Below are 27,315 nucleotides of genomic sequence, written 5' to 3' on the forward strand. Positions count from 1 at the left end.
TCTCAGAAGTGATGGGGAGGAGAAAAGGCACAGGCTTCGGAGGCCCAGGAACCTGGGTTCAAATCCCTATGTCTTCATTTACGAGCTGTGTGGCTTCAAGCAAATGATTTAACCTCCCTGAGCCTTAGTTGGTCCCTCTGCTCGACGGTGAGAGCACCCGCCTCGCAGGACGCAGGCAGATTGAGAGGATTAAATAAAATGATATTGGAGAGGGCCTGGTGCAGTAGAACACAGGGCAGCAGGAGCTTGCTCAGGGTCTTCCTCCCTTCCCGTGAGACAGGACAGCTTGCCTGGTAGCTTCTTAAAGTGGGGCTGCTGATGGCAGTGACACCCTTCAAGGTCACGGCTGTGGAATTTCAGATGAGCAGTTAGTTCATCTGCTGGGCGCTGCCCTGGGCTCCCAGGCCTGGGTCCCGTCCCTGGGGACTCCTAGGCAGGCAGCAGGCAGTGGCCATGCAGGACCTGGGAGGCTGAACAGAATGAATGAGCCTGCTGCAGGGACCCCGAACATCCAGATTGAGGGGCCCGATCGTGGTGGCCTTGATGCCACAGTCAGGACCTAACTGTGGTACCAGTGGGTCCTGGTGACAGAGCTGGGGCAGAGAGACTTTTAGGTTTCCATCCTTTAGGCAGGTCCAAAATACCCTTCAAATAAAACTTTAAAGTATCGTGTGATAGTCAGCGCTGGAGCCCTGTCGTGATCTGGGGACACCGCCTGATTACCCAGCCTGGGGAATAGCTATCCCAATCGTCCAAGAACACATGTGTGCCATCCCCATGGAGTAAGGAATTGTACATGTGTGTGGACTGAGCCAGCGTGTTGCAGGTCCCTGGGTGCAGAAACATGTGAACACAGCCCCTTCAAGGAAGCAGGCCTGGTGTGGTGCAGTCGGGACAGGCTGGCTGGGGAGGAAGCTCCGTCCCTGCCCCAGGAGGTGGGGCAGCTGAGAACCAATCACCATGGGCTTTGGAGGTGGACATACCCCTTGCTCACCAGCTGTGTGTTCTAGGGCAGGCTGTTGACTGTCAGGGCCTGTTTCCTCATCTGTACAATGGGTCAATGACAGCAGTGCCATCTTCAGAGCGTGGCGGAGTTGGGGAGGCCGTGCCTGAGGGAGCTTAGCATGGTGCCCAACGCCTGCTAGGTGCTCAGCCAGGGGCAGCGTGGTGGTCATGGCATGGCAGCCCCAGCTCCCAGAAGGAAGCCAACAGGATGTTCTGGGGCAGGAGGCATTTCCTTCAAAACAAAGGGAAACTCAGTTCTCGGACGGGCTACCAGGCAACGTCATTCATATCATTCATACCAGGACCCGAAAGCCAGACCTCCCCGTGCAGCGACTGCCAGGCATGGGGCAGGAAGGTGGGCAGTGTTGGGACGCAGGCATGGGTCCGTGTGTCCGTGTACTCAGCACGGCTTCTGAGCATCACTGTGTGCTAGACCCGGGGTGCAGCCCTGAGGGGAGGGCAGACCCGAAAGGCCATGAGTGCAGACATTTGAAGAAGAGGGGACCTTACATTGACGGGCCCTATACTCTCAGCAGCCCTGCCCTCTGTCCTTCCCCGGGGCCACTGTCCATCCCTCAGCAGCCACCACTGCAGCCAGGCCTGGCCTGGGGCCTCAGGGACAACCACACCCTAATGAAGGGCTGTGGGTGGTGGTGAGGAGGAGGAGGAGGAGGAAGAGAAGGATTGTTTCCATAAGCATCCGTTGAGTCTTAGCTCCATGCAGTCACTCTGTTGGACATTTCAAGGGTACGCTTCCATCTGATCTTCACAGCATTATGCCCGTATTACAGATGAGGAAACTGAGGTTCAGAGATGCAAAATGGCTTTTGTAGTGTCGCCAGCTCTGCCTGACTCCTGAGCACAGGACTTTTCTGTAAGACACTCACCTCCAGCAAAGGCCAAGGCCCCAATAGCCAGTGCCGGCTGGGTGCCAGCTTGGGGCAGGTGCTGGGGCTGTGCCAACTCTCATGGACTCTGCCTTCCCCTCTCTCTCCTTGGGCAGCAACTGAACCATCCGAACATCATCAAGTATTTGGACTCGTTTATTGAGGACAACGAGCTGAACATCGTGCTGGAGCTGGCTGACGCGGGCGACCTCTCACAGATGATCAAGGTGGGGGCGCCCGGTGGGCAGGCAGGGTCTGGGAGCGGCCTGGGGTCAGGGGGGCCCTCCGCTCTCTGGGACACTCAGCCCTCCTTGCTGATGCCCACAGGCCTCAGCCACGGCCCAGAGTGTGCCCCTGGAGGCCCCGACCCCAGCTGCTGTGAGAGGACCAACTGTAGACAGAGAGGACCCCTCTAGGCCACCCCACTGTCCAAATCTGCCACAGGCTCACAGCCACTTCCCCTGCCTCACAGAAGGGGCAGCACCGAACCCTGCATTAGGTCCGGCGCCACCAACTCACGGGATCTGGGAAACTGTCTTGTGGGTCTAGTGGCTTCATTTTACAGAAAGAAAACTGAGCCCAGAGAGGTTAAGAGACTTTCCTGAGGATACCCAGCAATGTGGGGACAGAGCCTAGTCTGTGGCCCAGGTCTCTTGTTTTGAGGGCCGGGACCCTCCAGTGGACATGGTCTGCAAGTTGGTTTCCCTGAGGCCCCTCCAGCCCCTGAGGGGCATCTTCATCCCCACGCAGTGTCCAAGGCCAGGAGTGTCTGAGCAGTTGACTGACTTGCCAAGTTCTCACAAGCAGGCTTGGTGCCCGGCCTGGCTCTTAGTCTGCATTCCACAGCAGCCCCCACACCACCCCTCCCTGCCCCCTCACCCCACCTTCTGGGGCCCAGGACTGGGCCCACCGTGAGTCTGGAATCAGGGCCCATTGCAGCTCCACTAATGGAGCACCTGCCACAGGCTGCAACTGTGCTGATCACCAGCATCACTCACGGAGTCCACACTACCTTCAGACAGCAAAGTTCAGAGAGGTCTAGCCTCCTGCCTGAAGCAGCACAGCCTCTCAAAGAAACCCTCCGGCCTGCTCCCTGTTTCCCCCTCAGGGCCTTCACTGCACTACTGGCTTGACCCGGGTCTGCAGGCTCTCATGGGTCTCCATCGCCTCCCTCCCCCAGGCCCAGTCTGTCTGCCCCTGACTGGGGCCAGGCCAGCCCAGCCCCCCAGCCAGCTCCCAGCCAGACGTGGATTCTTTGTCTTTCCGACCAGGCTCGGGGGATCGAGCAATTGCGCCGTACTTGCTCTTCTGAAATTTGGCTCCTAGGAGCACTGGCGTCGCTGCGAAGCGGCATTGCTAGAACTGTTATCACCTGCTTTTGTATTTCCGTTGACATATTAATGTGTGTTGCAGGGATGTTAATCTCCACACAGGCCCCTGGTGGGGACAGATGTGCTATATCATGTCTTCGTTCTTCCTTCTCCCCCCACACTTTGTTTCTCCTTGGACACACAGGCACCCGGCGCCCACTGTGTGCCGGGCCATCCTGAGACCGAGGTGGCTGCCAGCCTGGGCGCTGCCCTCAGGGAGCTCGTCTTCTGACTGTGGGGTTGGGGGATGCAGAGCTGTGAACAGTCAGTCACAAGCCAGTGAGAATAAGCCAAGTGCAGGGCCTGGGAGCCAGGAAAGGCTTCCTGGAGGAGGTGACACCTGAGCCCACCTGAGGGGAGGCCCGAAGTCTAGTGCCAAAGCCATTTGTACAAGAGCCCGAAGGGATGAAAAACTGAGGGGCCCAGGAAGTACTTTTGTCCAGGGGAACCATGTGTGATAGGGGGAGGCGAGGGAGAGGCATTGGCCCCCCCGCCCCCAGGGCCTCATGGTCCAGGCTCAGGATTTGAAACCCCACCCCGAGGTGGGGAAGCTCCCTGCGACTCATGGTGGCGGTAAACATGGTCAGCTTTGTGTCCCAGAAGAAAGACTGGGTGGGGGACAGGAGATAACAGAGAAGGTGTCCTGGACTGTGCACCATACATACCACCAGCCCCAAGAGACCCCAGGCCCTGGGAACCCCTCAGTCCATGGAGTGGGGCTGGAGTCGGACAGTTGGCGGCAGGGATGATGGGCAAATCAGATCTCTGTGTTCCCCGAACCTCAGTTTCCACCCTGATCCTGAGGGGTGCATGGGAGGGCACTGTGGGAGCCAGAGGCTGCTGACCCACACTGCGTCCCCAGGACCCAAACTCAGGGGCCAAGCATCACAGCCACGTGCTGGCAGGATCTGCAGCGGGTGCTGCAGCCGGGAACGGCCGCCACCCCGAAACCCACCAGAGACTCGGCGTCTTCCCGCTAAATGTCACACGGTGCTTATAGGACGTGACATTTAGAAAATCACCACTCGCAGCCTTGCGCATCGCCCTTAAATGCTGTAATGAGGATTAACTAACATTGGCACGTAAATAACACTCCAGCCCAGCCCAACTCACAAGCCCAGGGTGGCCCCAAGGGGGAGGGGGTGTCCCATGCTGGGAGCCGGGGGCAGCCCCATGAGGCCCCCTCCCCGAGACTGGAGCCTCACTGGACTTTAGGGCCAGGCCAGGGGCTCCTGGCTGTGACTGTCTACTGTTGGAGGTGCCCAGATCCTGTCCCAGCTCTACTGGGTGATGGGGCAGGTTCCTGAACATCTTTCCGTGCAGCCCCTCATCATGTGGTGACGTCATCAGAAGCGGGTTAAGAGCTGGGGCTTCCTGGGCATGAGGCCTGGGCTTGCACTGTGACTCCACCACGTACCAGTTACAGTGTTTCCGGGTCGGTGAGATGGGCACAGTCATCCCTGCCTAGGGCCCTGCTCGGCGAGGGCCAGCCAGCCCATCATGTCCTGACCTCCACCCCACACCCCTGTCCCAGGCCTGGAGCGTGACCTGAGTCAGCCCCCACCTTGTCTGCGCCACTGTGGCTGCCCTGAGGGAGGAGCCCAGGGCTTTGCCTCTGGCTGCCTTGGGGGAAGATGGGTGCTCTCAAGCAAAAAGCCCCTGAACAAAACCCTGGGACTAGTGTGGGAACGGGTGTGGATCGGAACTGGGGCCGGGACATGCTCCCAGTTTACTCCTTCCAGGACCTTCTGGCTCCTTACAGCTCACGCTGTGCAGCCTGGGTGGTGGTTCTGGGTTTTTTATTTTGTTTTCTGGAGCAATAAATATATTTTTTCAGGCAGCGAAGTAGGTGAATTCCTGTTGAAACTGGGGGTCCAGCTGAGGGAGTCGGGCCCATTTCCTTGAAGTTCTTGCTGTGTCTGTTACCAATCACGTGGGCTGGGGTTTGCCAGGTCCCGGGAAGCAGGGCAGCTGTGTTTTAACCACCAAGCATGTCTCAGATGCTGGGCCAGGCTGTGGCGTGGGGCAGAGAGAGGCCACGCCAGCCCACCCCATTGGGCAGCAGGAGGACATAGATGAGTGTCCAGGAGGTTCCAGAAAAAGTGTGATTGAGAGCAGACTTTAAGATGTGGTCCAGGGCTCCATTCAGCAAAGCCATGGGGACATGCACTCTGGGCCAGGCCTGTCCTACCCTCAGGGAGCTCACCCTGGACAGAGGGTGGACGGAGGACCTTGGAGGGCGATCGGGGCTAAAGCAGAGATGCAAACACAGCGACCATGCCTCCCAGGCCAGGCGCCATCCTCCCCGCCTCTCAGCTCCTCACCCAGGCCTGTCCATCTGTCTGTCTCCCCCACGGCAGTACTTCAAGAAGCAGCAGCGGCTGATCCCCGAGAGGACGGTGTGGAAGTACTTCGTGCAGCTGTGCAGCGCCGTGGAGCACATGCACTCCCGCCGGGTGATGCACCGAGGTGCGTGTGCACCGCCCTCCTGGCCCCTCAGGACATCCCCAGGGAAGTTAGACCCTTTCATGTTCCCCAGACAAGTGGGTGTCGCAGGTCTGGTCTCTCCTTAGCAGGGTCAGCAAGTGGGCACACGTCTGGGCAACACTGCACCCACACACCTCCTGCCCTGTGTCTGAGCCTCCCCCTGGAGGGTTGTCCCAAAAGCCAGATAGTCACGTGGGCCCCAGGGAATAGGGGCCACACTCAGCGCACCATCGCCAGCCCCCAGGGCCAGCCAGGGACTGGCACAGAGCCGGTCTCAGCAAGGATGGGTGGAGGGGCTGGCTGGCCGGGGGCAAAGGAAATGAGATGCCGACAAAGGAATGTTTCCAGAAGTTGACATCATCCCGAGCTGTGAGGAAGATGCCTTCTGGGTGCCAGGAAGGGTGCTGGGTGCTTTACATGGGCCACCTCACTGATTCCTCCCCTCGGTGGTTCTACCCGCATCCACCATTCTGCTGCGTGCGAGGCACGGCCCAAGTCACTCGTCAGTAAATCCTCAGATGGCCTGCTCTGTGCTAGAAACTATTCTCGGCGCAGGGATGTAGCTGTTAAAAAGGAACATCAGTACAAAGCTCCCTGCCCTTCCAGACCCCACAGCAGCCCTGAGATGCAGGTGGGGTTAGACCCATGTGTAGGTGGGGAAAGTGCTCTGAGGGGGGCGGGACTGGAGGCTGGGTCCCCCATCACCTGAGGGGCTCCGCCTCCCTCTGTCCCTCTGATGCCACCCCACCCCCCTCCTCCTTCCCTGCAGACATCAAGCCTGCCAACGTGTTCATCACGGCCACGGGCATCGTGAAGCTCGGTGACCTCGGCCTGGGCCGCTTCTTCAGCTCCGAGACGACCGCAGCTCACTCCCTGGGTAAGGGGGCCTGTCTGTGCCCCAACAGCCCCAGTCTGGGGGGAGCATGGGGGGAACACAGTCTCCCCACTAGCCTTTGGTTAGTGAGTGTAGGAAGTGCCTTTAGAACCCAAACTCTGCTCGCCTCTTCAGAATGGTGACTCGGAGTAAAACGAGCCTTGAGGGGTCCTGGTTGGGGCTTCCCTGTGTCCTGGAGCCACCTTGCCCCTTCCAGGAGAGGGTGCCTGGGCCCCATCCCAGCACGAGGTAGTCGTTCCAGCTCTCTCGCTGCTGCACAGTGCCCCACCTGTGGCTGGGCCACACGCAGGCTGTTCCTCCTGCTGGGGAACATTTGAGCGACGTCTAGCTTCTGTCTTTTAAACAGGCAGTTTTGAAGCTGTGGGGGCCAAGTGCTCCCAGGAGGAGGTGGCAGTGTGGCTGGACTGTGAAGAGTGAATGGGAGCTGGTGGGGCAGCAAGGGGGATCTGGGGGAGCTGGAGAGCCAGGTTCCCAGGACCTCAGGGGGCAAGGAAGGCTGCGGGGCCTTGAATGCCAAACTCGGTGGGCAGGCATCATCCCAGGAGTGCGGGAGTGCCGAGGGCTCGTAGGGGGAGAGACTGCACTGGGTGTGTGTTTCAGGTCACACGAGGCAGTGTTGAACTTCAGAACCCACATGCCAACTGCATGACTGATGGAAAACGGAACAATGGACAATGGACTTTTACGTTTGACTAGAATAGAGTAGTAGTCAGCAAAGCCACCCAGGGGAACACAGACATAGAATCCCCTGTGCATTACAGCAGGCTAATCAGCGGTTCACTAGGGCACATGGAACATTTTGGAGGTGGACAGGGCATCCCCCTTTCCCAGGGCCCTCCCAGCTCTTTAGGGTCGTGTTTTCGGGGAGGGGAAGGTGCTCTCAGGCTCCCCTCCCTGAGTGCCTGTGAACACCTCCATCGAAAACCACTGTGTTCTCCGCCCCACTCAACGGCCCCAGCCAGTGTCTCCTGTCCTCTGACCCCGGGTGCCTGCGGCACGCCGCACATACACATGACATCAGGTGATGGTGGGGGCACTTTCTGCTAGACACTCTTTCCTAGTGGAAACTGTCACTGTGCGTGCAGGCCCTGCTGGCTCAAAGGCCCTCAGAGCACGGCACACCGTCAGGAGAAAGTGCTGATGCTCAGGATCGACAGCTCTGAGCTGTTTGTAAGGAGTATAAGCACGTTAGCGTGAGTGTGTGCGAACACGTGTGCTTGTCCGTGCCTGTGAGTGTATGTGTGAGCGTGCACACATGTGAGTGTGTGTGTGTGTGTGTAGTTGTTCTGAAACTCTCGGCCCCATCTGACCCTGGAGGACACCTGGCACGTTGCTGGTCTTCCGTTAGCTCGAGAGGAAAGCATCCCCGTCCCACGGGTTCCCACCACTTCGTTCTCGCCTCCAGTAGCCAACGAGGAGCCTGAGACCCAGGGAGCTGCTGGAGTAGCCCCTCTGAGGCCCCACACTTCCTCCACCCAGCTCAGGAACCTTGAGAGGTGGTGCTGGGTTTTCCGCCTGAGCTCGGCCACTGACTCGCTCCTGGGGGACACTTGTCTTTCCTGGTCCCCTCAGACCCTTCTCTTCGTGCAGATCAGTCTGTCAATGTGGGACTGTTCATCTCTCTGGTTGAAGAGCTTCCGAAAAGCCAGAAACTCAAGGCAAGCCGTCCAAGGGGAGTTAAAGCCACTGCCTCCTGTCCCCTGTCAGCCAGGCCCTGGCCCTCCTCCGTCCCACTGGGGTGGTTGTGGGGGGCCAGGGGCTGCAGTGCTCGTCAGAGCCAGTTAGGATCACTTCCTGAGGAATGGGTAGCATAGGGCTCAGCCAACGGCGCCAGTCTATCGACGTGACTGCTGCACTTATTGCACTAATGAGAGGGAACTGGAACTTGGGGACGCACCATGCCTGTGTGCCAGGCTCTTCCAGAGGCCTCCGAGTGGGTGGCTGACGGGGTGTGGTGGGTGGGCGGAGCCCTCCTGGGGCCTCAGTCCCAAAAGAGAGGGTTACAGCACAGAGCCAAAGTGCAGGACCCGAAGTCTCCAGGACTCATGAGGAAGACCCCCTTTCCACAGCGAGATTCTGCAAGCAGCTGGCAGAGTCTTGCACACACAGCTGGGGAGGGATGGAAGGTACTGCCATTGGATCGTGACTCCGGAAGAATGCTGGGGCCACGGGGCTCCCCCTCACCTGTGCATGGGTGTGAATTACGCATCTGTGCACACCTACTATGTGGGGCTGCTGTGGTGGCAGCCACGTTGCCCCAGCAACCAGCTCCTCTCCAGGGCTGCTGCCCCACTGGCAGTGCCGCTCAGGCCGCCCCTCCCCCAGCCCCTCCCTGCCTCTGTGTTTGCTAACACGAGGCTGGCATGAAAGGGCATTAGTCATGCCATGGCCCGGCTGACAGGTGCGGTACCCAGCGGTGGCAGAGCGGCTGCCTTGGTGTCAGGCACGGGAGCCGTAATTAGAGCGAGGAGCGGATGAGCGTCAGACGGATTACCAGGCGGCAGATCATATTTGTCAGGAAGGGTTGCATACATAAAAATTAAGTGACAGTACACGCCGGCGTAATGAAAGAAAAATGAAAGATTTGCCTATACACAGCACACAAGCTACAAGCAAGCGTCTCGCTCCGAGCAGCAGCAGCAGCAGCAGCTGCAAGACAAATTGTGGGGCTGGGAGAGCAGGCCCTGCGTCTCTGCAGCCATGACAGGCAGGGTGGCCTCCAGTGGGGTCAGGGCTGGAGGGAGGCCGGCTCACACCCCACCTCTCTGTCCCTCCCCCAGGTAGAGGGGTCAGGGCGTGCTGGCTTTCCCAGGCCCTAGCACCTGGCCTGGCTGCAGGGCGTCCATTCCTTCCTTCTCCCTTCCCTGGCCTGAGTACAGAGGATGTGAGATTAGGCAGCCCTCCCCGCTCTTAGGGGGTCCCCACACTGGTGGGGGACAGCCAGCCAGTCCCAGCACAGCATGGTATGGAGACAGTGAAGCCACCTCCTGAAGGCCCACTGTGTGCAGGCGCAGTGCTGAGCTCCTCAAAGGAATGGGGGCCGTGGGGCTGCCCCAGCCCATCCCAAGGCTGTCCTGTATTTTAGCTTCTGTAGTCAGTGACCTCACCGAAGAGGTGAATTAACAAAGAAGGCAAAGCTTAAAGTAAGGCTGAAAAGCATTTTACTTTTGAAAAATCATCCCACCAAGGCTTATTATTTCCACTGGAGAGATGAGGAAACCGAGGCTGAGAAGGGACTGGGCACTGTGGCCCTTGGTGTGCTGGCTCCTCTCCAGACACAGGCCTGCATGCTGGGAAGTGCACTTGTATCCTGTTGAGCTCTCTGGGTGCAGGAACACCCGGGGAACCTACTGCCCGGCCACTGGCGGAGAAGCCCATCCAACCTCAGCTGTAGGCTGTGTGGGACCTGGGGCTCGTCCTGGGCCGGGGCCTCCTGTCATTGTGAGTGCCAGCACTTCCGTAAGCATGCCCCTGCCTGGCATCAGGGGGACCCTGTGGAACATTTGCCAAGTGGGCCCATGGTCCCCACAGCCAGGCATCTGCCAGGGCTTCCTTCCACCCACCCCAGCAGCCCAGGACACCTGAGCACAGTTGGTCTGGGAAACCGGTTTCAGTGAGTGGATCCCAGGTTCTGAGTGCTGACGCCTGGGTAGGAGGGTAGGGACAGTCACACCTATCCAGCCAGTGGTGCCTGCCTCTTCTGCCTCGTCCCTGGCATTTTTAGGAACACAATGGTAGAACGAGACCGGCAGATTCCAGAGAGAGGAGGGGAGAGTCTCAAGGGGACAGCAAGTGAAGAATTGGCCAGGCCTAGGATGAAAATTGCAGTTTGTCTGTTTGGTTATTCATTCGCTCAGGGAGGATTTGTGCCAGGCCCTGACCAAGGCCCCGTCCTCTGGGGCTTACAGCCTGGGGATGGGGATTTATTAGTCTTCTCCCAGAACCAAGCACAGTTCCAATAGTTACACCCCAGGTGCTGCCTAAATAGCACTCCAGGGCCCCGGGGTGCGGGTCGCCACAGAGCTGGCGATCAGGTGAAGAAGTCCAGGTGCAGTGAGGTAGGCACCTTTGCGATGCAGGTGTGGGGGAAGGGGTGAGGGCAAAGCAGGGCCTCACCTCAGTGCTGCATCCGAGAGGCCCTGTGTGAGCCCCTGAGACCTGGAAACACAGAGTGCTGTGTAGAATGGGAGACTTGAACCCCTGACCTTCACGTCTGTTTGGGAACAGTGTGGGAACAAGAAAGAGGCAGATATTTGTATAAGTGTAAACGATCTGAAACTGAGTCAATGCTTATAAAAGTATGATGTTTTTCCAAGGTCGCTGCTTATCCTGAGGGCTGTGTGTCAGTTGGCTTGGGGTCGGCTGGTAATTAATTTAAGGACTCCATAGTAAGTGGCAATACCGGTGAGCCTGGCAGGGGTGTGTGTGTGTGTTTGTGTGTGTGTGCACATTGCTAACCAAGGACCCAGCATTGCCCGGATCAGGGACAGTCTGGGACGGCTGAAGATGCTAGGCATGAGGGCACAGTCCCTGCTTTGGTGGGTAGGATGGGTGGGAACGGCGGAACAGGAGAGGCCAAGCCAGTCAGTTGTCCAGGTGAATGAGGGCAACAGGGGGTGAGACAGAGGAGGGAAGCCTCAGAATGGGGGCCTGGTTGGATGTTGGGGGTGGGTCATAGAGTGACCACAGTCCAGCTCAAACTGCCCAACACCAAGGAAGCTGCTCTTGGGGTCCCAGACCCTCCTTGGTCTTACCCTGCCCTCCACCATCCTGTCCTTCCCAGGGTCTGTGGGCCTCCAGGCCTTCCCAGAGCCTTTCAACCTGCAAAAAGTTGTTCTGTCCCCATTTCACTGATGGCGAAGCCAAGGCCAAGAGAGCATTCAGTTCCCCGCTGGTGAGAGGCTGACGCAGGTCAGGCCCCCTGGGTGCGGCTCCCAGGCCGCCCTCCCCCCACCTGTGCTGTCCAGTCCCACCTGGCCGGTGGGTGCTGGTGACACCGTGTCTCTCCAGCCACTTTCAGCACCACCATGTGGGGAAGGGAGTACAGGCCGCAGGCACCAGCCTGTCCTTCATGTGAAATCTTTGCCGTTTTCATAGCCGATGAACATGTTTCAAACGCCGTGAGCATTTCAAACCAGAGCCAGGTTTGTTTTGACAGGAGTGGTGCATCTCCGGGATGTAGGGCCTTTAATCAGCCTCCGCTTTGAGGCCCCAGTTCTCCTGTGATATCTGCGGGGTTGGAAATCTGGGCGTTCTAGGTAAAGACGCAGGGTGGTCGGGGTGTCTTAGGCCCCTCTTTCATAAGCAGCGCTCGGGCCCCCACTGTGAGGAGGGGGGGTGGCGGCAGCTCAGCTGGCTGGTCTGACGGGAGGGAATTTGGGGCCCCAGTGGCTTGCTCTGGCTGCCCCTCGGCCGGCCCAAGTGCCCACAGAGGACCCCCTGGGGCAGGACCAGGCCTTCAGGGCACTTCCCCTTGCCAGCTTCTCCCACTGTTTCCCAGAACCACATCCTCCAGGGCCTGCTCCAAGCTTGGAACCTCTTTGAAGTTGCTCATCTTATTTTGAAAACTCACGCGAGTTGCGCATTATGCGTCAGAATGCTTGAGGACTTGTCAGTATAAAAGTCAGGTTTTACCGACTTTGTCCCAGGGGACGCTGACGAAACAGGAGGTGCTGTGTTCACTGCCTGCAGCTTTAAGCCTCACAGACCATGGGCCCTCCCCTGGGCCAGGGGACTGGAGGATCTGCCCCAGTGCACAGCAGGGCCAGCCTGAACTGCCCTCGGCTAACACGTCATAAGTTCATTTGTTCCGCAGATGTTTCCAAGCATCTGATGGGCTGGCGGGTGGGGAGGCTCCGCACAGCCCCACTCAGACTGTGGCGAGCACTGGATCTCCCCGGAGCCTGTGAGAGATGCAGGCGTTCCGGGCCCGGCCCTGGTGATTCCGATCCCACAGGTCTGGGGTGCAGTGGGGAGCCAGAGTTTCAGTGAGCTCCCTCGGGGGATTCGGCTGCAGCCACTGATCAATCCAGCCTTTCCTTGGTCCACTGGCTCCTTCTGGACAGTTCCTGGGATGGGCAGCTCACTACCTGTCGACAGGCTCACTCCTGGGAAGGCCCCGAGCCACATCCGAGCTCAGTTACCCTCGGGTACAGATGGGTCAGTGGGCTGATGATGGATGGACAGTCATGGTGGGGCATGGACAGACGGACTGTTGAATGGGTGGGTAGACGAGCAGATGGTGGTTGGGTGGATGATGGATGGACAGACTGATGATGGGTGTCTGGATCAATGGCGCCTGCAGCACTGGCATCTAGAAGAAAGTCCAGATGACATTTGGGTGTTTGCCTTTTGACCGTCACACCAGTAGAGGGTGGGGTAAGAGCAGAAAGAGCAGCGAAGAGGTAGATGGGGTGGAGATTTGAGGGAAAGGGTGGTGTGCTCCTCAGCCTTTCTGTCCCATGGGCCCAAGGCTCTAGCCACAAGCAGTGCTGAGGCAGGGACCAGAGCCCCAGCAGAGGGAGAAAGGGGTGACAACGGAGGAAAAAACCAAATGTCCTCACTGAGTAGCTCGCTCTCACTGGCCAGAGGGAGGGGCAGTTCAACTGGACCATAACGGGGCTCACCAGGAGGCACAGGGAACAGCATGTGCAAAGGCACAGAGGCAACTGGAAGAGCAGACTGAGGTTGGGGCTCGGGGGGAGGGCCGGTGCAGGGGGACTGGAACAGGGGCCAGGCACTGAGAGCCTTGGCTTTCAGGACCTGGCCACTGCGCAGGCCCTCTCTCCCAGAGTCCCTGCCCAGGCAGATCTCAAATGAGCAGAGGACAAGAGCGCGGAGTGGCAAGAGGTGTCAGGGCTGGCCCACACTCGCGGCCAGGAAGGGGCTTGGCCATGGGTCTTAGGGTGCAATGCGACCGGACAGCGGACAGTGCTGTCCCACATTGAGGACAGGCCCTCCGACCCCTGCTCCTGCTGTCTGTGTGTGCCCGGTCATCCCCACGTAGCCGTCCTGTGCGGGAGGCGGCTCCTACCTCCCAGGCATGCCCTCCCGCGGCACCCTGCGCGCTAACATCACTTCCCATTGGTCTGAGGTCCATGCTGCTCACTGACATGGTTCGGATGCCACCCTGTGATTTGGTTATAACAAGTCATCCGTTTCACACTTGCCCGTTTGTTGTCATTTTGCTCCCTCATGGCCAAAACATACAAGAGGCTGCCACCAGAAGCCATAGTTTGCTTGTCGAATCCTACACAGGTTAGCATGTTGACTGACAGCTCCTTCTGCTAAATAGCAATTAGCCCCTGACTTCAGCACTGAAGTATGCAGAGGATGACATGGTTCTCAAGCCACGTGTTTCAGCGACGGCCACTGCCCTTGTTCGGGGATTGTTGCCATCAAAGGGTGCGTGGTGTTCTGATACAGTGATGACCAGGCGGTCCCTCCCGGGCAGCCCTCGGTCAGGGAAACGGTGCGTTAGGCTGCAAGAAAAGCGTCTGAACCTGACTTGCACAGTCTGAGCCTGTGCGGAGGGATTCGTGAACTCAGTGGGCGGATGGATGCTTGTGCGGTGCCTGCTGTGACCCGAGACCTGGTCCTGGGCGGGGCACAGGACACTTCGGCAAACGAGGTCCTGCCCCCAGGAAGCCTGAAACAGGATTCCATCACCTCACAGCTTCTACGAGTCTGTGTGACAGGTTTTCTCATACATCTGCAGGGAGATGAGAAAACGAGAAGATAAGGTTTTCAAACAGCTAAACATTTTTGTTGTGAAGGACTCTCCTTGATTTTGAGATCATGAGGTGTCTATTCTGGGGTTAAACTGTCTTTGGTTTTTATAGTCACAGTGACATTAATTGGTGGTGGGGATTTGGTGTTTTTTAAACACCTTCACGTGGCAAAATTAAGTTGCCCTAAGGCACATTCAGCCCACAAAATCCTGAAGCCTGGACACCTGCTTTGGGGCACCTGTGCCTTCCATGCCCAGCTCACAGGAAGGCCTGCCCGCCCAGGGTCCCGTGCATTTCCATGGTCCCGGACATCCCTCCTTCCCAGGGCCGGAAGCCACATCTCAGGCTCAGCCTCTGCCTCGCTGAACTTCAGGTTCCTCCATTGACTCTGGCCACAGCAGCAGCCACTGCCACCTGCACGCGGTATCTCCTGTGAAAACGTCCTCCATATCGCAGCCTTTGGAATCTGGTCCTCAAGCCTGCAGAACAGCCACCCTCCAAACAGACTGGGATCAGAATCTCAATTACAAATCCAGATTCCTAGGCCCCTCCTCAGCCCTGCCAAATCAGCCCCTTGTTGCAGCTTGCATGCCTCTGGTGATGGGGAGCTCACCACCTCTCAGGAAATCCTTCCATCTCTGCACGGTGCCAGATCTTCAAAAGTGTGCCCCCTCTGCTTTTTAATTGAGATGCGACATGTGTGCAGTAAACCTCCCTTGAGCCCGTCCCTGACGACTGCCCCCCTAGAGTTTCCGTTCTTGATAAAAACGGGATTCTGGTGTGCGCTCGTTTGCCCTTGGCTGCTTTCGCTCCTCACGAGAGCCGTGAGATGGATCTGCACTGTGGTGTGTGCCTGAGTTTTGTTCTTGTGCGTGGCTGTTTAATACTCTACATGAGCCACATTATCATCCTATCCATTCTGCTGGCAACTGACACTGGTCTCCAGTCTCTAGCTATGGCTAATAAAGCCACTTTGGAAGTCTGTGATCCTGTCTTGATTGACAAAAGCACTCCCTTCTCTGGGGGACATACATACCCACCTAGGAGTGGACTTTCAGGGTCTGGGTGTTGGCCGTGGCTGTGCCACTCAGGGCCCTATCAGCCGTGTGTGAGGATTCCAGCCTCGGTTCCTCCCAATCCTGTGAACTTGAACCATTCAGGTAGTGGGTGGCTGTACTTCATTGTGCCTTCGATGAGTAATGAGAAAAATAGCATCGCTCCCTGTGCTTCCTGGCCAGTGGATGTTCTCTTTGTGAAGTGCCTCTGCAAGCTGTGGATTTGAGGCAGGGGGTTGCTTACTGGTTTATAGAAATGTTCGAGTGTATTCTGTGTATGAGGCCGCTGTTGGTCTGTGTTGAGACTCTCCTCCCAGGCTGCGCCTTCTGACTGTGTGAGTGGCCTTTTGGTGAACTGAGGTTCCTGATTTTAATGGAGTCCAGTCTACCAGTCTTTTCTTTTAGGGTTAGTGTCTTCTGCCCTGTTTAAGAAATCCTGACCAATCCCAAATCTGGATGTGCCAGCCAGTGCCAGCCGAGGGTGGCGGCTAAGGGCTCAGTTTCTGCAGCCTGAAGATCTGGGTTGGAACCCAGGCTGGCTGCTTTTCTGAGTCTCAGTTTCCCATCTGTAAAGTGGGACACCTATTCGTGGGGCTGTTAGGGACACAAATGAGCTAACACTTGTGCCATGCTTGGTCCCCGTGGACAGTGGTGGTTGGTCCGTTGCTACCTGGAACTCAGCTGCCGTGTCCTACTCCCTGGGTGTTGACAGAAACCCATGTCCCAGATGCCCAGCCCCTGGACTGACTCTCAGGTCTGGGTGGGTCCCTGTCCCTGGGGGCTTCTCGTGCCCTACTAGCATGGGGGCCTCCAACCCGGCCCAGCCCTCTCCTGTGCAAGAGGAGGGGATGGGAGGAGAAGGAACGGAGCTGCCCGGGGTCGCAGTGAGACTGAGCCCAGGCCTCTCCCCAGCCCCACGCCCTGCCCCTGCGTGGAGAATAAGCACCCACCCCCACCCCCTTGCTGTGTTTCAGTGGGGACGCCATACTACATGTCACCGGAGAGGATCCACGAGAACGGCTACAACTTCAAGTCTGACATCTGGTCTCTGGGGTGTTTGCTGTACGAGGTGAGCCCAGCAGCATCCGTGGTGGACCCCTGCGGGGCAGGGTGCGCTCCACCAGCTCAGGGGGGAGAGCCCAGGGGCGGGCAGTGTCTGCCTGTGCATCTGAGTCCGTTACCAGGTCTGGTGGCTGTCCTGAATGCAGGGACAGGCACGTGGCTGAGCCTTGGTAAGCTCGGACATGGCGCAACATGAACAAACAATGCCCCCGCCCGTGGGGCCCCAGACGGCCGAGAGTCTGGGGAGCACAGGCCACTTTCAGCTGTGAAGCTGTCGGGGAAGGACAGCGGGAGGCCAGAGCCTGCTCTTATCTCCAAGCTGGGGCCATACCCTTCCACTACCCGGCCCCCTACAACCTGGTGCTGGGATTCTCTCCAGCTACCCCTCCAAGTCCAGTGACTTCTTCAGGTAAAGACTGTGGCCACGGGGGCAGCTGAGGCCAGTAACAAAGCCAAGCCCAGGCCACATGCGGCCCTGGCGGTCTCTGGGCTCAGTGCTCCAGCATCAACAGCCCTGTCCCCCCACATCCCAGCCTGGGTCTGAGCAGGGCATTCCAACCCACCTCTAAGAAGCCATCATCCACTCAGATGTCTGTCCTGAGGGGGAGGGGCTGCTGCTCTGTGTCTCCCAGGACGCAGCAGGTGGCCAGAGGGGGCCATTCTGAATTAGTGTGTGTGTGTGTGTGCATGTGTGTGCACAGGCAGTTCACATAACCGAGGAAATCTGGGTGAGAGAGATGCAGGGTCCTAGTGGAAGCTCAGACTTTGGTTAGAAGGACCTGAGTTCGAAGCTCAGCTCCCACTCAGTGCCCAATGGCTCCAGGGCAGCTCAGCACCCCCAGTTGCCCCAGTGTAAAGTGGGGCCACACCTTGTCTCCTTGTGAGGTGTGAATGGCCTCGCTCCCCCTTGCTGTCTGCCAGCCCCCGACCCGCTGCAGGCCCAGCAGCTGGCGTTGGCTGCCAGGCTCTGCAGCCGACCGAGTCTCCCTTCTGTTCCGGCCAGTGGGAAGCCTAAGTGCAGCTCAGCTTTCGCTGCGTGGAAGACACAGCTTTGTCCTCCTGCCCTCAAGGATCTTGTCCCTGGTCCAGATGGTCGGGTCCTTAGTTTTCCATTCTGAATCTGGGATTTCTATAAGCCGCAGCCTGCCTCTGTGAACTGTGAGGGTCTGCAAACAAACCCCTGGAGAAGCAGACCAGGGCGGAACAGGTGCACGTGGGGAGGATGGCAGCCGGCCCCCCGTCGTCGGACTGAGCCGTCCACACTGGAGCCACCCTGCTCTCCGCCCAAACCTTTATCTCAGCCCCCAGAGCACAAGCAGCCTGAGCCTGTCGGAAGTGCTTGCCTCTCGGATTCCCCGCCAGGCAGCCCTCCAAGTCCTCTTCTCGGGCACCTAAACACAGGTCTGATGACACAGCGTCTGCATTAGTGGCTCCCCGGCACAGAGGCTCCGGGTTGATTAATTTGTTGGTGGTGTCTGGGGCTGTGTGGCTTGCAGCTGGGGAGGGACACATCGGCCATGTGGAATCGATAACATCCATCAGTCAAGTCCTGTGGGCATCGATGTCCGTAGGGACGGCAGGGGCTAATCTCAACCTAATAGCCCTGGGTCTCCCACAGAAGTGGACTCCCATGGCTGACGTGGCCGGTTGTGGCCAGCCCCTCCAGGGGTGACAGTCGGTGGGGGCCCTGCCCTGGGCTGCTGCCCCTCTCCCCACTTCCCCAGCTCCGTGGGGGAGCAGTGCGTATGTTTTCCCAGCAGACGGGGAGGGAGATGCGTCTGAGCCCCAGGCTCCGTAATTGGAAGGAAACGCCCCGCAGACACGGCTGGAGCTCCCGCTACACTGGCCGCGGTGTGTTCCGGGGCGCCAGCCTGAAGAGCTGTGACAGGGGCTCCCCACCAACTCCGGACCACGTGCCTGAGGATTTGGCATGACCCCCGTGGAGCACACCTGGGCACGGAGCCAGGGAAAGCCTGCGCCTGACAAGGGCAGGCCTGCCCTTCCTCGGGCCCCAGTGAGGACGTGAAGAATCAAAGTCCCTTCTAGGTTTCCTGTGGCTGCTGTGGCCTGTCACTGCCCGAGATGGTGGTTTCATGCGACATAAAATTACTCTCTCACCATTCTGGGGGCCAGAAATCCAAAGTCAGTTTCAGGGGACTGACACCCTCAGGGCTGGCACCTTCTGGCCTGTGCGTTCCTGGGCTCCTGACCCCATCACTCCCTCGACACACCTCCTGCTCTTCTGTAGTCAAATCTCCCTCTGCCTCCCTCTTATAAGGACACCTGTGGTTGTGTTGAGGGCCACCTGGACCACCTAGGGCAGTATTCCACCTGGGGAGTTTTAACCCTACCTGCCAAATCCCGTTTCCCATCCATATGAGGTAACACATTCACAGGCCCCAAGGATTGGAACGAGGACCTCTTTAGGGGCTGATACTCAGCATCGGATGTCCACCAGGGACCTCCTCGGGTCACCGAAGGTGCTGATGTCCATGGCTAGAGAGGCACCCCCAAAGCACTACCCCTGGCCTGTGCCCTCGGGGGTGGGGAGGGTGGGTACCCGAGGGATCTGTCTTGAAGAGGTCAGCACAGGAGAGGCCACGGCTCCAGACATGGAGAGAATCCCAGAATAGCACCAGCTCGGTCTCGGCCTCGCTCTAAGGCAGGAAACCGAGGCTCAGAGAGTTGGAGAGACTTGCAGGTGTCATGCACCCTCCAGGGTGGGCCTCTGCCGCCTTCCCCAGCCAGCGGGGTAGGCGTGGCCTCAGTGGAAAGAGAGACAGGAGATTTCTGCCCAGAGCCCCTGTGAGGAGAAAGCCGGGTTGTGAGGAGGCTGGGCGACGTCTGTGGCCCTCTCCTCTGCCCCGGGAGCTCCAGCAGAGATGCCGGAGTTCAGCCATGTTGGAAGGGCCTGTGCTTTATTTTCATTACCCAGCATGCCCCGCGGAGGCACCCAGCGGGCTGCCTGGCTCTGCAGAATTTATTTATTTGCAAGGGAGCTGAAGGAATTGGCTCATTCAGTGCCAGCCCCAGGATCCTCAGTGGGGGGCCGGTGGCAGGGACGCTCACAGCTGCCTCCAGGGGCCCGTGTGGGACTGAGACCAGGCAAGAAAGCAGGCTGGGGAAGAGAGCTAGGATCAGCTGCGCTTTGCTCAGAATCCAGCTCTGGAATTCTGGCCCAAGCCAGAAAATGGTCTGGGTGCCCTTACCTTGTTGGGGAGCAGGCTGCTTGGCAATGGGGCTCTGGGTTCAGACTCCGGGGCATGCCGGGGAGATGTGGGGTGACGAGAGGGGACAGGAGCCCCTGGCAGGGTCGGAGCCACGGGCAGCCACTGCCCTCCCTGCAGCTGGGACCCCCTTCTCCCTCAGACAGCTCCTCCGAGCCGTCCCAGCGGGGGCACGTGCCCACGCTCTCCCGTTTCCTGGGCTGTGTGTCAGCCCCATGACGCCAGGCAGAAAAGGCTCTGCACTTGAGGAGCGGCGCTCAGAACCACGGCTGCGGCAGTTCTCACGAGGCAGCCAGCATCTGCCCCAGAGAGCAAACCCTCTCTGACCAGTGCAAGGAGGGCGGTGACCGGCAAAGGGAGATGGGGGCCACCTGGGGTCATCAGCCCCATCCAGCGTCCAGAGCAGCTGCAGAGCTGCCTTCCCAGCTGGATGTCCTGATGTGGGTGGAAGGCCCGAGGCCGACAGCCGGAGGGGGGTTGCTGCTTCCTCTAGAGTCGGCATTTATGGACTCTACCTGCTCAGCGAGCCCTCTTGCCGTCCCCCGCATAGCCCACTGCGAACCCTGGTCAAGAAGCTTTTCCCAAAGTATGGGGAAGGTGCCAGGAAGGGGAGAGAGACCATCCAAAAGGCGGATGGCGGGTATCGGGCCTGCCTCGCCAGTTTCTGGGGCCCTTTTGGAATCGCAAACAGCGAGGTTTGGGCAAATACCAGACTAGCTTGTTGAAAGCATCGCCGAGTCCCTCTCCCAGGCTGGACACATGAAAAACCAGAGTCTGTGTTCATGGGCCAACATTCAAACGTCCCTTCTACTCTGAACAGAAACCCCTTGCAAGAAAACCCATCTTAATCCCCTGCCACAGCTGGGAGGGCACCCAGACCACCCGAGTGACCCCAGAGCCTCAGCTGCTCTCTGCTGTGGCAACAGATGTCCTTTTGAAAATGCCCAATTAACACTTTGCACTGAGGGTCTCATTTTCATCATGGGAAGTGGGTCACCCAAACGATGCCAATTTGCACACACAGGGGCAAAGCCAGCTTGTGGCCAAGCTGGCGGAGCCAGCAGGGGGCACGGCCTCCACACACTCCTCCTTCCCTGCCTGGTGCCAGGGCCACTCTCTGTGTGGCCTGTTCTTGGTCCAGATGGGTTCCTAGCCCTCGCAGAGAGACTTGGAGCCCTGGTCATGGGAGCAGAGAGGTGAGGTTGGCCCCAAACACCCACTTGGAAGCAGTTGGCCTGACCCAGGCACCTGGGCCCACAGGTGCTGCCCAGACACGCTCCTGGGCCTGGGACAGAGGAAACCCCCAAATGTCCTGGCCACACTGCTGTGTCCCCAGTGGCCGCTTAGAAACCTAAGGATGCTGCCTGGGCTCTGAAGCCCCCTGGGGTTCAGAAATGAACAGAGGGTGGGGCAGACAGGGGAACTGAAGCCAACTAGCACTCACAGGCCCAGCTGGCTCGGGCTCCTCCCAGCCCTGAGACAGGCAGGGCTTGCTGGGCCACCCTCCGAGTCAAGGACAGGGAGGCTTCCCCGGGAACCCCAGCGCCCCACCTCAGCCAGAGACCAGGAGCCCCCGCCTGGGGCCCATGCAGAGTGGCCTTGGCTGCCTGGCTCCCCTGAGGGAACGAGGGCAAACGGACAGACGGGACAATTACCCGGCCGAGCTTCGTTAGCAGGAGGCACCTGGCGGCCTTCCGGCGGCAGGCCAGGGCAAGTGGGAGTGGCGGGGGCACCTGAATCCGATTACGGATTAATTAGCAGATGGGCCCTCAGGGGCCGAGCTGGGCTGCCGCTTGCCCCCCTTTGAAGACACTCCCAACGGTGCCGTGAGTGGTGGCTGGGGGTGTCCAGTGCCCTCCAGGAGGGGGAGGCCTGGTCCCTTCCTGGCTGGGGGGGAACTGGCTGGGTCCACCCCAGTCCTTCGGCTACCCAGTGCCCCAGGAGCTGCCCTCCTTCACGTCGCAGGCGGAGCCCCTGCCCACATTAGGGACACGAAAACCAAAGGCCAGACACACAGCAAGCACCCAGAGTTTCTGTGACACAGAGGGCCCCAGGCCCTCTATCCAGGGTGGCCAGCGGCCAGCATTCCCCCTCCTGCCAGCAGGCCCCTGGAGATCTGGGTGTCCAGCTTCCATGACAGCAGCGGCCAGACCTTCAGTTAGCAGCCCTGCAGTGCAGGGGCCTGGCAGCAAGGGAGACGCCTCCCACCCCCACATTTGTCCTTAGGTAATTCCCTAAATGGATTCCCTAAATGGACGTCCTCCCATGGGTGTTTCTGGAGTTTACTTCTTAGAAACGTATGTCGACGCACCGAGAGGACCTGCCGGGCCCAGGCATCCATCCTACGCAGCAGAGCTCTGTTCAGCCGTGTGCCGCCCCACGCGGCCAAGCCGGCCCCTGAGAGCCGAGGCGTGAGGCAGGCCTGGGGCTGCGTGTGGCCAGCCCTCGGGACTCAGGGGACTGCCTTTCGGGTTTTCTCACTGAAACCCGTCCCGTTTGATTTGCTCACATGGCAAGGGTCCTGTGCAGAAGCCCCTCCTGTTCAATTCCAGCTTCCTCAGGGTTCGGGGGGAGTCCCGCGGGACAGTGGCTGCAGTGGGGCCTGGAGATGGGCCACACCCCACTCTGGACTTCTAGGCTGAACGCTCCTCTCCCCCCATCGCTCCCCTGCAGATGGCAGCTCTCCAGAGCCCCTTCTACGGAGATAAAATGAACCTCTTCTCCCTCTGCCAGAAGATCGAGCAGTGTGACTACCCACCCCTCCCCGGAGAACATTACTCCGAGAAGGTGAGCGGCTGCCCCGCCTGCCCAAGCCGGCCCCACCGGGCCTCTCGGGGAGGGGGCTGAGCTCAAGCTTACTCCAGGGTGGGGGAGGGAGGACTTCTGGGAAAGTCACTCAGAGGGAATGTAGACAGTCGCTTCTGAAGGGCTCTCAGGGCACCAGTGTTTGCTTGGCCCCTCCCCAGGGCTCGCGCGTGGGGTGCGCTGTGATACGCCTGGGCCCTGCGTGGTGTCAGGCAATGGAAACCAGACACTGAGGCAGGAGGTGGCCCTGGCTGGCCCCACACCACTGCTGGCTGCCACTCCATTCCTGTGACAGGAAACCGTGGCAAACAGGCTGGTCTCTTTGCTGTCACAGACCTAAGTCACATCTTGGGTTTTTATTCTGGACATTTCACACCAGGCACAGGGGCTCTGGACGCGGACTCACAGGCTTGGACAGGTCTGGCATCGGGCTGTATCAGGTACCACCTGTGAGCATCATCCTCCCAGTTCCGTGACCTTGAAAATAGGGGCAGTATTTGCCTTCATGACTAAAATGTGAGGATGGAACAGCAGGTTTTCAGCACAGCATGGCCGAGCATGTAGACAGAGGTGCAGGTTGACACATTCCCTGACACATGAGCGAGACACTAAACTTTTCTGAGCCTCAGTTTCCTCATCTGTAAAATGGGGATACCCCTAGACTATGCCTCACAGGGTCAGGGTAAGGACTGAGGTGATATGTGTGATGTACTCAGTCCAGCACTGGGCTGACACCGGCCCCATCACCATCCAGAGTAGCTTCTGGACATAGCACAGGGCCTGGCTCAGAGCAACTGCTCAGGAAGCGTCAACTGTTATCCTTCTTTCTGTTCAAGGTCAATGCTAGTAGATCCGTGATTGTGATTTCTGTCAAGGTCAACACTTGAGGGGGTGGAGTCCGAGACCTCGCCGGGCAGGGCCACAGGCCCTTTGCTGCCTCCTGATAATGGCATCTCACCTTTATGACTCACTCTGTGGGACCCTCCCCCATCCCATTTCACTGGTGAGGAAACTGAGGCACAGGCGGGTTAAGTCACTTGCCCAAGGTCACATCACATGTAAGTGGTGGAGGCAGGGTTTGAGCCCAGCCTTTGAACTTGATGCCATGCTTGCTCACTGGCTTCAGGCTCGTAGAGGATGGAGGGCGAGGGCCGGGAGCGCATGTTCCCAGAGGCATTCAGTGCCCTCCCTCTCTCCCGTGGCTTTGTGTTGGTGGCTCGCCATGCTCCTCCAGTGCCCTTAGAGGAAGGACTTACGCTCTGCCGGGGAAGTTGCCAAACAAAAAAAACGAAACAAACAAAAAAAAACACCACCACCCTCCTAGTTAAAGTTCTTGACCTTTAACTAAAGGTCAAATTAGTTAAAGTTAATGGTTGCACTTGGTTTTTCTTCTCACCTTTTAAGTTTTGAATTCTGTACTATTTGGAAGCAAGAAGCCTGGTAGGAGCAAATCCTAACTTCTCTGTGCCTCACTTTCCCACCTCTAAACGGAAGCCATGGTGCCTTGCAGAGGTGAATCTCCGGCTCCTGGAGCCCCGGCCTCCCCAGGGATGCGCCCCTTCCCAGGCCATGTGTTAGCAAGAGGGGGCTCTTGGCTCTGGAGGCCCCCAGCGCACCTCACTTTTGAAATTCCCTCACCTCTTAGGAATGGAAATAGACACATTTTTGCTTCTCTTGAATTCTAAAATTCTCAAACATGCAGTTACTGCCCACTACACGGTGTACTCAGAGCGACTATGGGGGTCACATAAACTTCACCTTCATCCAGTCTCCGTGGGTACGTCACCTGTCAAAACCAAACACAGCTACCATTCCCTGAACATGAGGAGCCCTGTAAAAGTACCGTCTCCTCCTGGCCAACAGGGGGCTCCAGGAGCGTCCACGCTGGGTGCCCAGCACGTACGTGCGCAGCAGTGGGACCCAGAAAGGCGATGCGGTCAGAGGGCGCTCATGGTGCCCGACCCCGCAGAGCCTTGTTCGCAGCCCCAAACCTCAGGTGTGACATGTGCATCGTGCACAGTGGCCTTGGGGCCCACACGAGCTCCTTGTCGGGGGCTGCCCTCCTCCACTGCTGCCCCTGACCCACAGGGCCAGCCAGCCCCTCCAGCAGCAGGTCTTTAAATGAAAAAACTGCAGTGAGCCCAGTGATGCAAGTTAAGATGTAGGCTTTTTAAGGTCATTATTTTAATTACCATTAAAATAATTGGCACTCTGGCTATCGGAGGGGAGGGGATCCAGGCTTGAGGCGCCCCTCCCCACCCCCGCGGCTGGCGCAGCCTTCAGTGTCTGTGTAATTAAAAGCTCCGTCTTTCATGAGCACAATAAAGAGGCCAGGGGGTGGGCAGACTGCAGCCCTGCTGCATGTTAATGCATTTATTATGATCAATAAGCCCTTGCCTGGAGTTTTGTCCTCCGGTCTGGGCGTCTCTGTGACTGACAGCAGACACACACGGATTTGCCTAATAGTGCGAGCATCTGAAGCTCAGAATCATCTGCAGGTAACCACTGCCGGTCCCTGAGCACAGACAGGCCTCAGATGGGTGCTGGCTCTGCCCGGTGGCTGTGACCAGCACCCCCCACCCCCATCCTCTCTGGCATCTGTTTTCACCTCCTCGTTGCCTGGAGGGCTGCACAAGTCAACCACTGAGTTGGCACAGACCGAGTGCTGTGGGGCCTCGGCAGGGCTGCTTGCTTAAGCCTAACGAGCCGTCCTCTCCTTTGCAGCTACGAGAGCTGGTCAGTGCGTGCATCTACCCGGACCCCAACCAGAGACCCGACATCGGATACGTGCACCAGGTTGCCAAGCAGATGCACCTGTGGACCTCGAGCACCTGAGCGTGGGCGCAGCGTCCTCATCAGCGCCAGCACCTCTGCCTTACTCAAGCCTCCTCTCCAAAGCGGCCACCTGGTAGCCTAGATCAACCATGAGGCTTCGCCGGGTTGGTTCCCCAAGGGGCCGGGCCTCACAGCCACCACTGGACGCAGAGCAGCCAGGGGGAGGGGCCCTGGTCTTGTTACTGGCAATCAACTCCAAGTCCTTTCTTTAAACTGTCGTGGACAGTCTCAGCTGGGCTAACCCAGGGTGTGTGGCTCGGTGGGCCACACACCCTCGAATCTGGACTGTAATGTGAAGCTTTAGGGTAGCCCCTTCAGTGACTGGACGAGGCTGACTCTGACAACTGCAGAAGACTGAGTTGCAGTGAGCCTCTGGAAGTGGCTGGTAACACGTTTGGTTTAGCTCTTAGAATCTTTTCAGTCAAGCTGTGTACTTAATTTACTCTGTAGTAAAGGGATAAAGTGGGCATGATTTTCTAGAGTGGAGATTTTCCTAGTATTTTTATCTGCGTTTGTAAGTTGATGAATGAGGACGAGGAGGACCGGGCACCTGGCACAGCGCTTCAGAGACCAGTAGCGCTTGAAAGGCAGGTGTCTGGCTCTCCCAGGCGCCCCATCCCCGCCCGGCCCGATGCTGGCAGCTCATTTAGGGTCAGTGTTAACATCTTCCTCTGTGGAGAGGAAGCATGGGATCCAAAAAGATAGGTACAAAACATGCCTTCAGGCTGTTCTTTGTACAAGTTCTCCTTCTGCAACTTCCCACCTATGACCCTGGGCAAGTTTCTTAGCCTCTCTGAGCCTTAGTTTTCTCATCTGTAAAATGGACTGGTGATTCCTACCTTCAGGGTGCTGAATTTGATATGAAATATGCACGTTGTCTAGCACATTGTAGAGAGTCCAAACACGGTAAGCCACTCACCCCTTCACAAAACTCAAGTTCCATGGACCATGGAGAGTCATGAATTAATGTATGATGTGTTGGAAACCAGAAATGTGTCCCTTTACTTCTGGTTCCCAAGTAGGATTAACTGTGAAGACTAATTTATAAATGTGAACTTAAGGAAAACTCAAGCTCTGAAGGAAATAGTTTGAATCTTGTCTTTATACCCAAGTTAATCCTCAAATGGTCTACGCCGCCGTCCTCACCGGGTGCCAGTTCAGCCCTCCAGGCAGAGCACGGCCTGCCCCCAGCTGGGGTCCTGCCCAGGCTGCGGCTCTGCCCCGGCTGCGGCTCTGCCCCACACGTGGACTCCGTTCACTGTTAACACTGTCGAGTCTGAGAGATTTCTTCAGACGCAGCCTTCGCTTTGTGCACGTTCCCCGTGTTTGAAATAAAGAGGGTGGGGGTACCTGTGTGAACGCGTCTGGTCCGTGGGCAACTGTCAAACAGTGCTGCGCCGCAGTACAATTCCTTGAGGCAACTTTAAAAACACCATCTTCTCGAGACACAGACATTCTGAGTAATCCTGGAAATTTAAGCTCCCAGATAATTCTGACAACCATTAGCCAAGCTGCTGCCCTAAATAATTCCCGTTCTCCCTGCCCCACTCCCGGCAGTTTTAACGAGAGAAGCTTGCCCAAGAGCCGGTGCTGGGCCCCGCCCCGCCCCTCTGGGGGAGGGTGAAGGCCCTGTCTCCTACTGAGCACTTCCCAAGGCAAATTTTTCGGATTCCAGGCACATTTTTGCAAACGTTCTGCTTAAAGTTCTGAGTCCCTCCTGTGCCTCCTCTGGCAGAATCAGCATCAGACACAGATGAACTCGCTTTTTCCACATGTCACGAGAGTAACTGCCTACTAGGACCCTCTGGAGGCGTACAATTTCTCCCATTCACCAGGCCTAAGTGTCTGTGAGGTGAGTGCACCCTAATAATTACAAACAGTAAACCCTCCAGCACACCTCCAACTTCCGGGAGACCTGCCTAAAAGAAGCCTGCCCAGTGCTCTGCAGCTGCGGCAA

At 58.1% G+C, this 27,315-nt stretch overlaps 1 protein-coding gene across 3 annotated transcripts in view; it reads left to right on the top strand.

Annotated features, from left to right (window-relative positions):
• Positions 1-26,712, top strand: part of NEK6 (NIMA related kinase 6) — a 73,389-nt gene extending 46,677 nt beyond the window's left edge. For 2 of the 3 annotated variants that reach the window (XM_037036451.1, XM_037036449.1), the window contains exons 5-10: positions 2,009-2,119; positions 5,623-5,731; positions 6,519-6,626; positions 16,404-16,498; positions 22,392-22,505; positions 25,248-25,358. In XM_037036451.1, the coding sequence (XP_036892346.1) occupies positions 2,009-2,119; positions 5,623-5,731; positions 6,519-6,626; positions 16,404-16,498; positions 22,392-22,505; positions 25,248-25,358 (648 nt within the window). Of the gene's footprint in view, positions 1-2,008; positions 2,120-5,622; positions 5,732-6,518; positions 6,627-16,403; positions 16,499-22,391; positions 22,506-25,247 lie in introns of all 3 variants that reach the window. The other variant, XM_037036448.1, reaches the window with a different exon arrangement.
• Positions 26,713-27,315: the final 603 nt, after the last annotated feature.

This window comes from Sturnira hondurensis, unplaced genomic scaffold (genome assembly GCF_014824575.4).
Source record: "Sturnira hondurensis isolate 20B ecotype Veracruz unplaced genomic scaffold, ASM1482457v3 Scaffold0022908, whole genome shotgun sequence".
In the NCBI taxonomy this organism is placed as follows: domain Eukaryota; kingdom Metazoa; phylum Chordata; class Mammalia; order Chiroptera; family Phyllostomidae; genus Sturnira; species Sturnira hondurensis.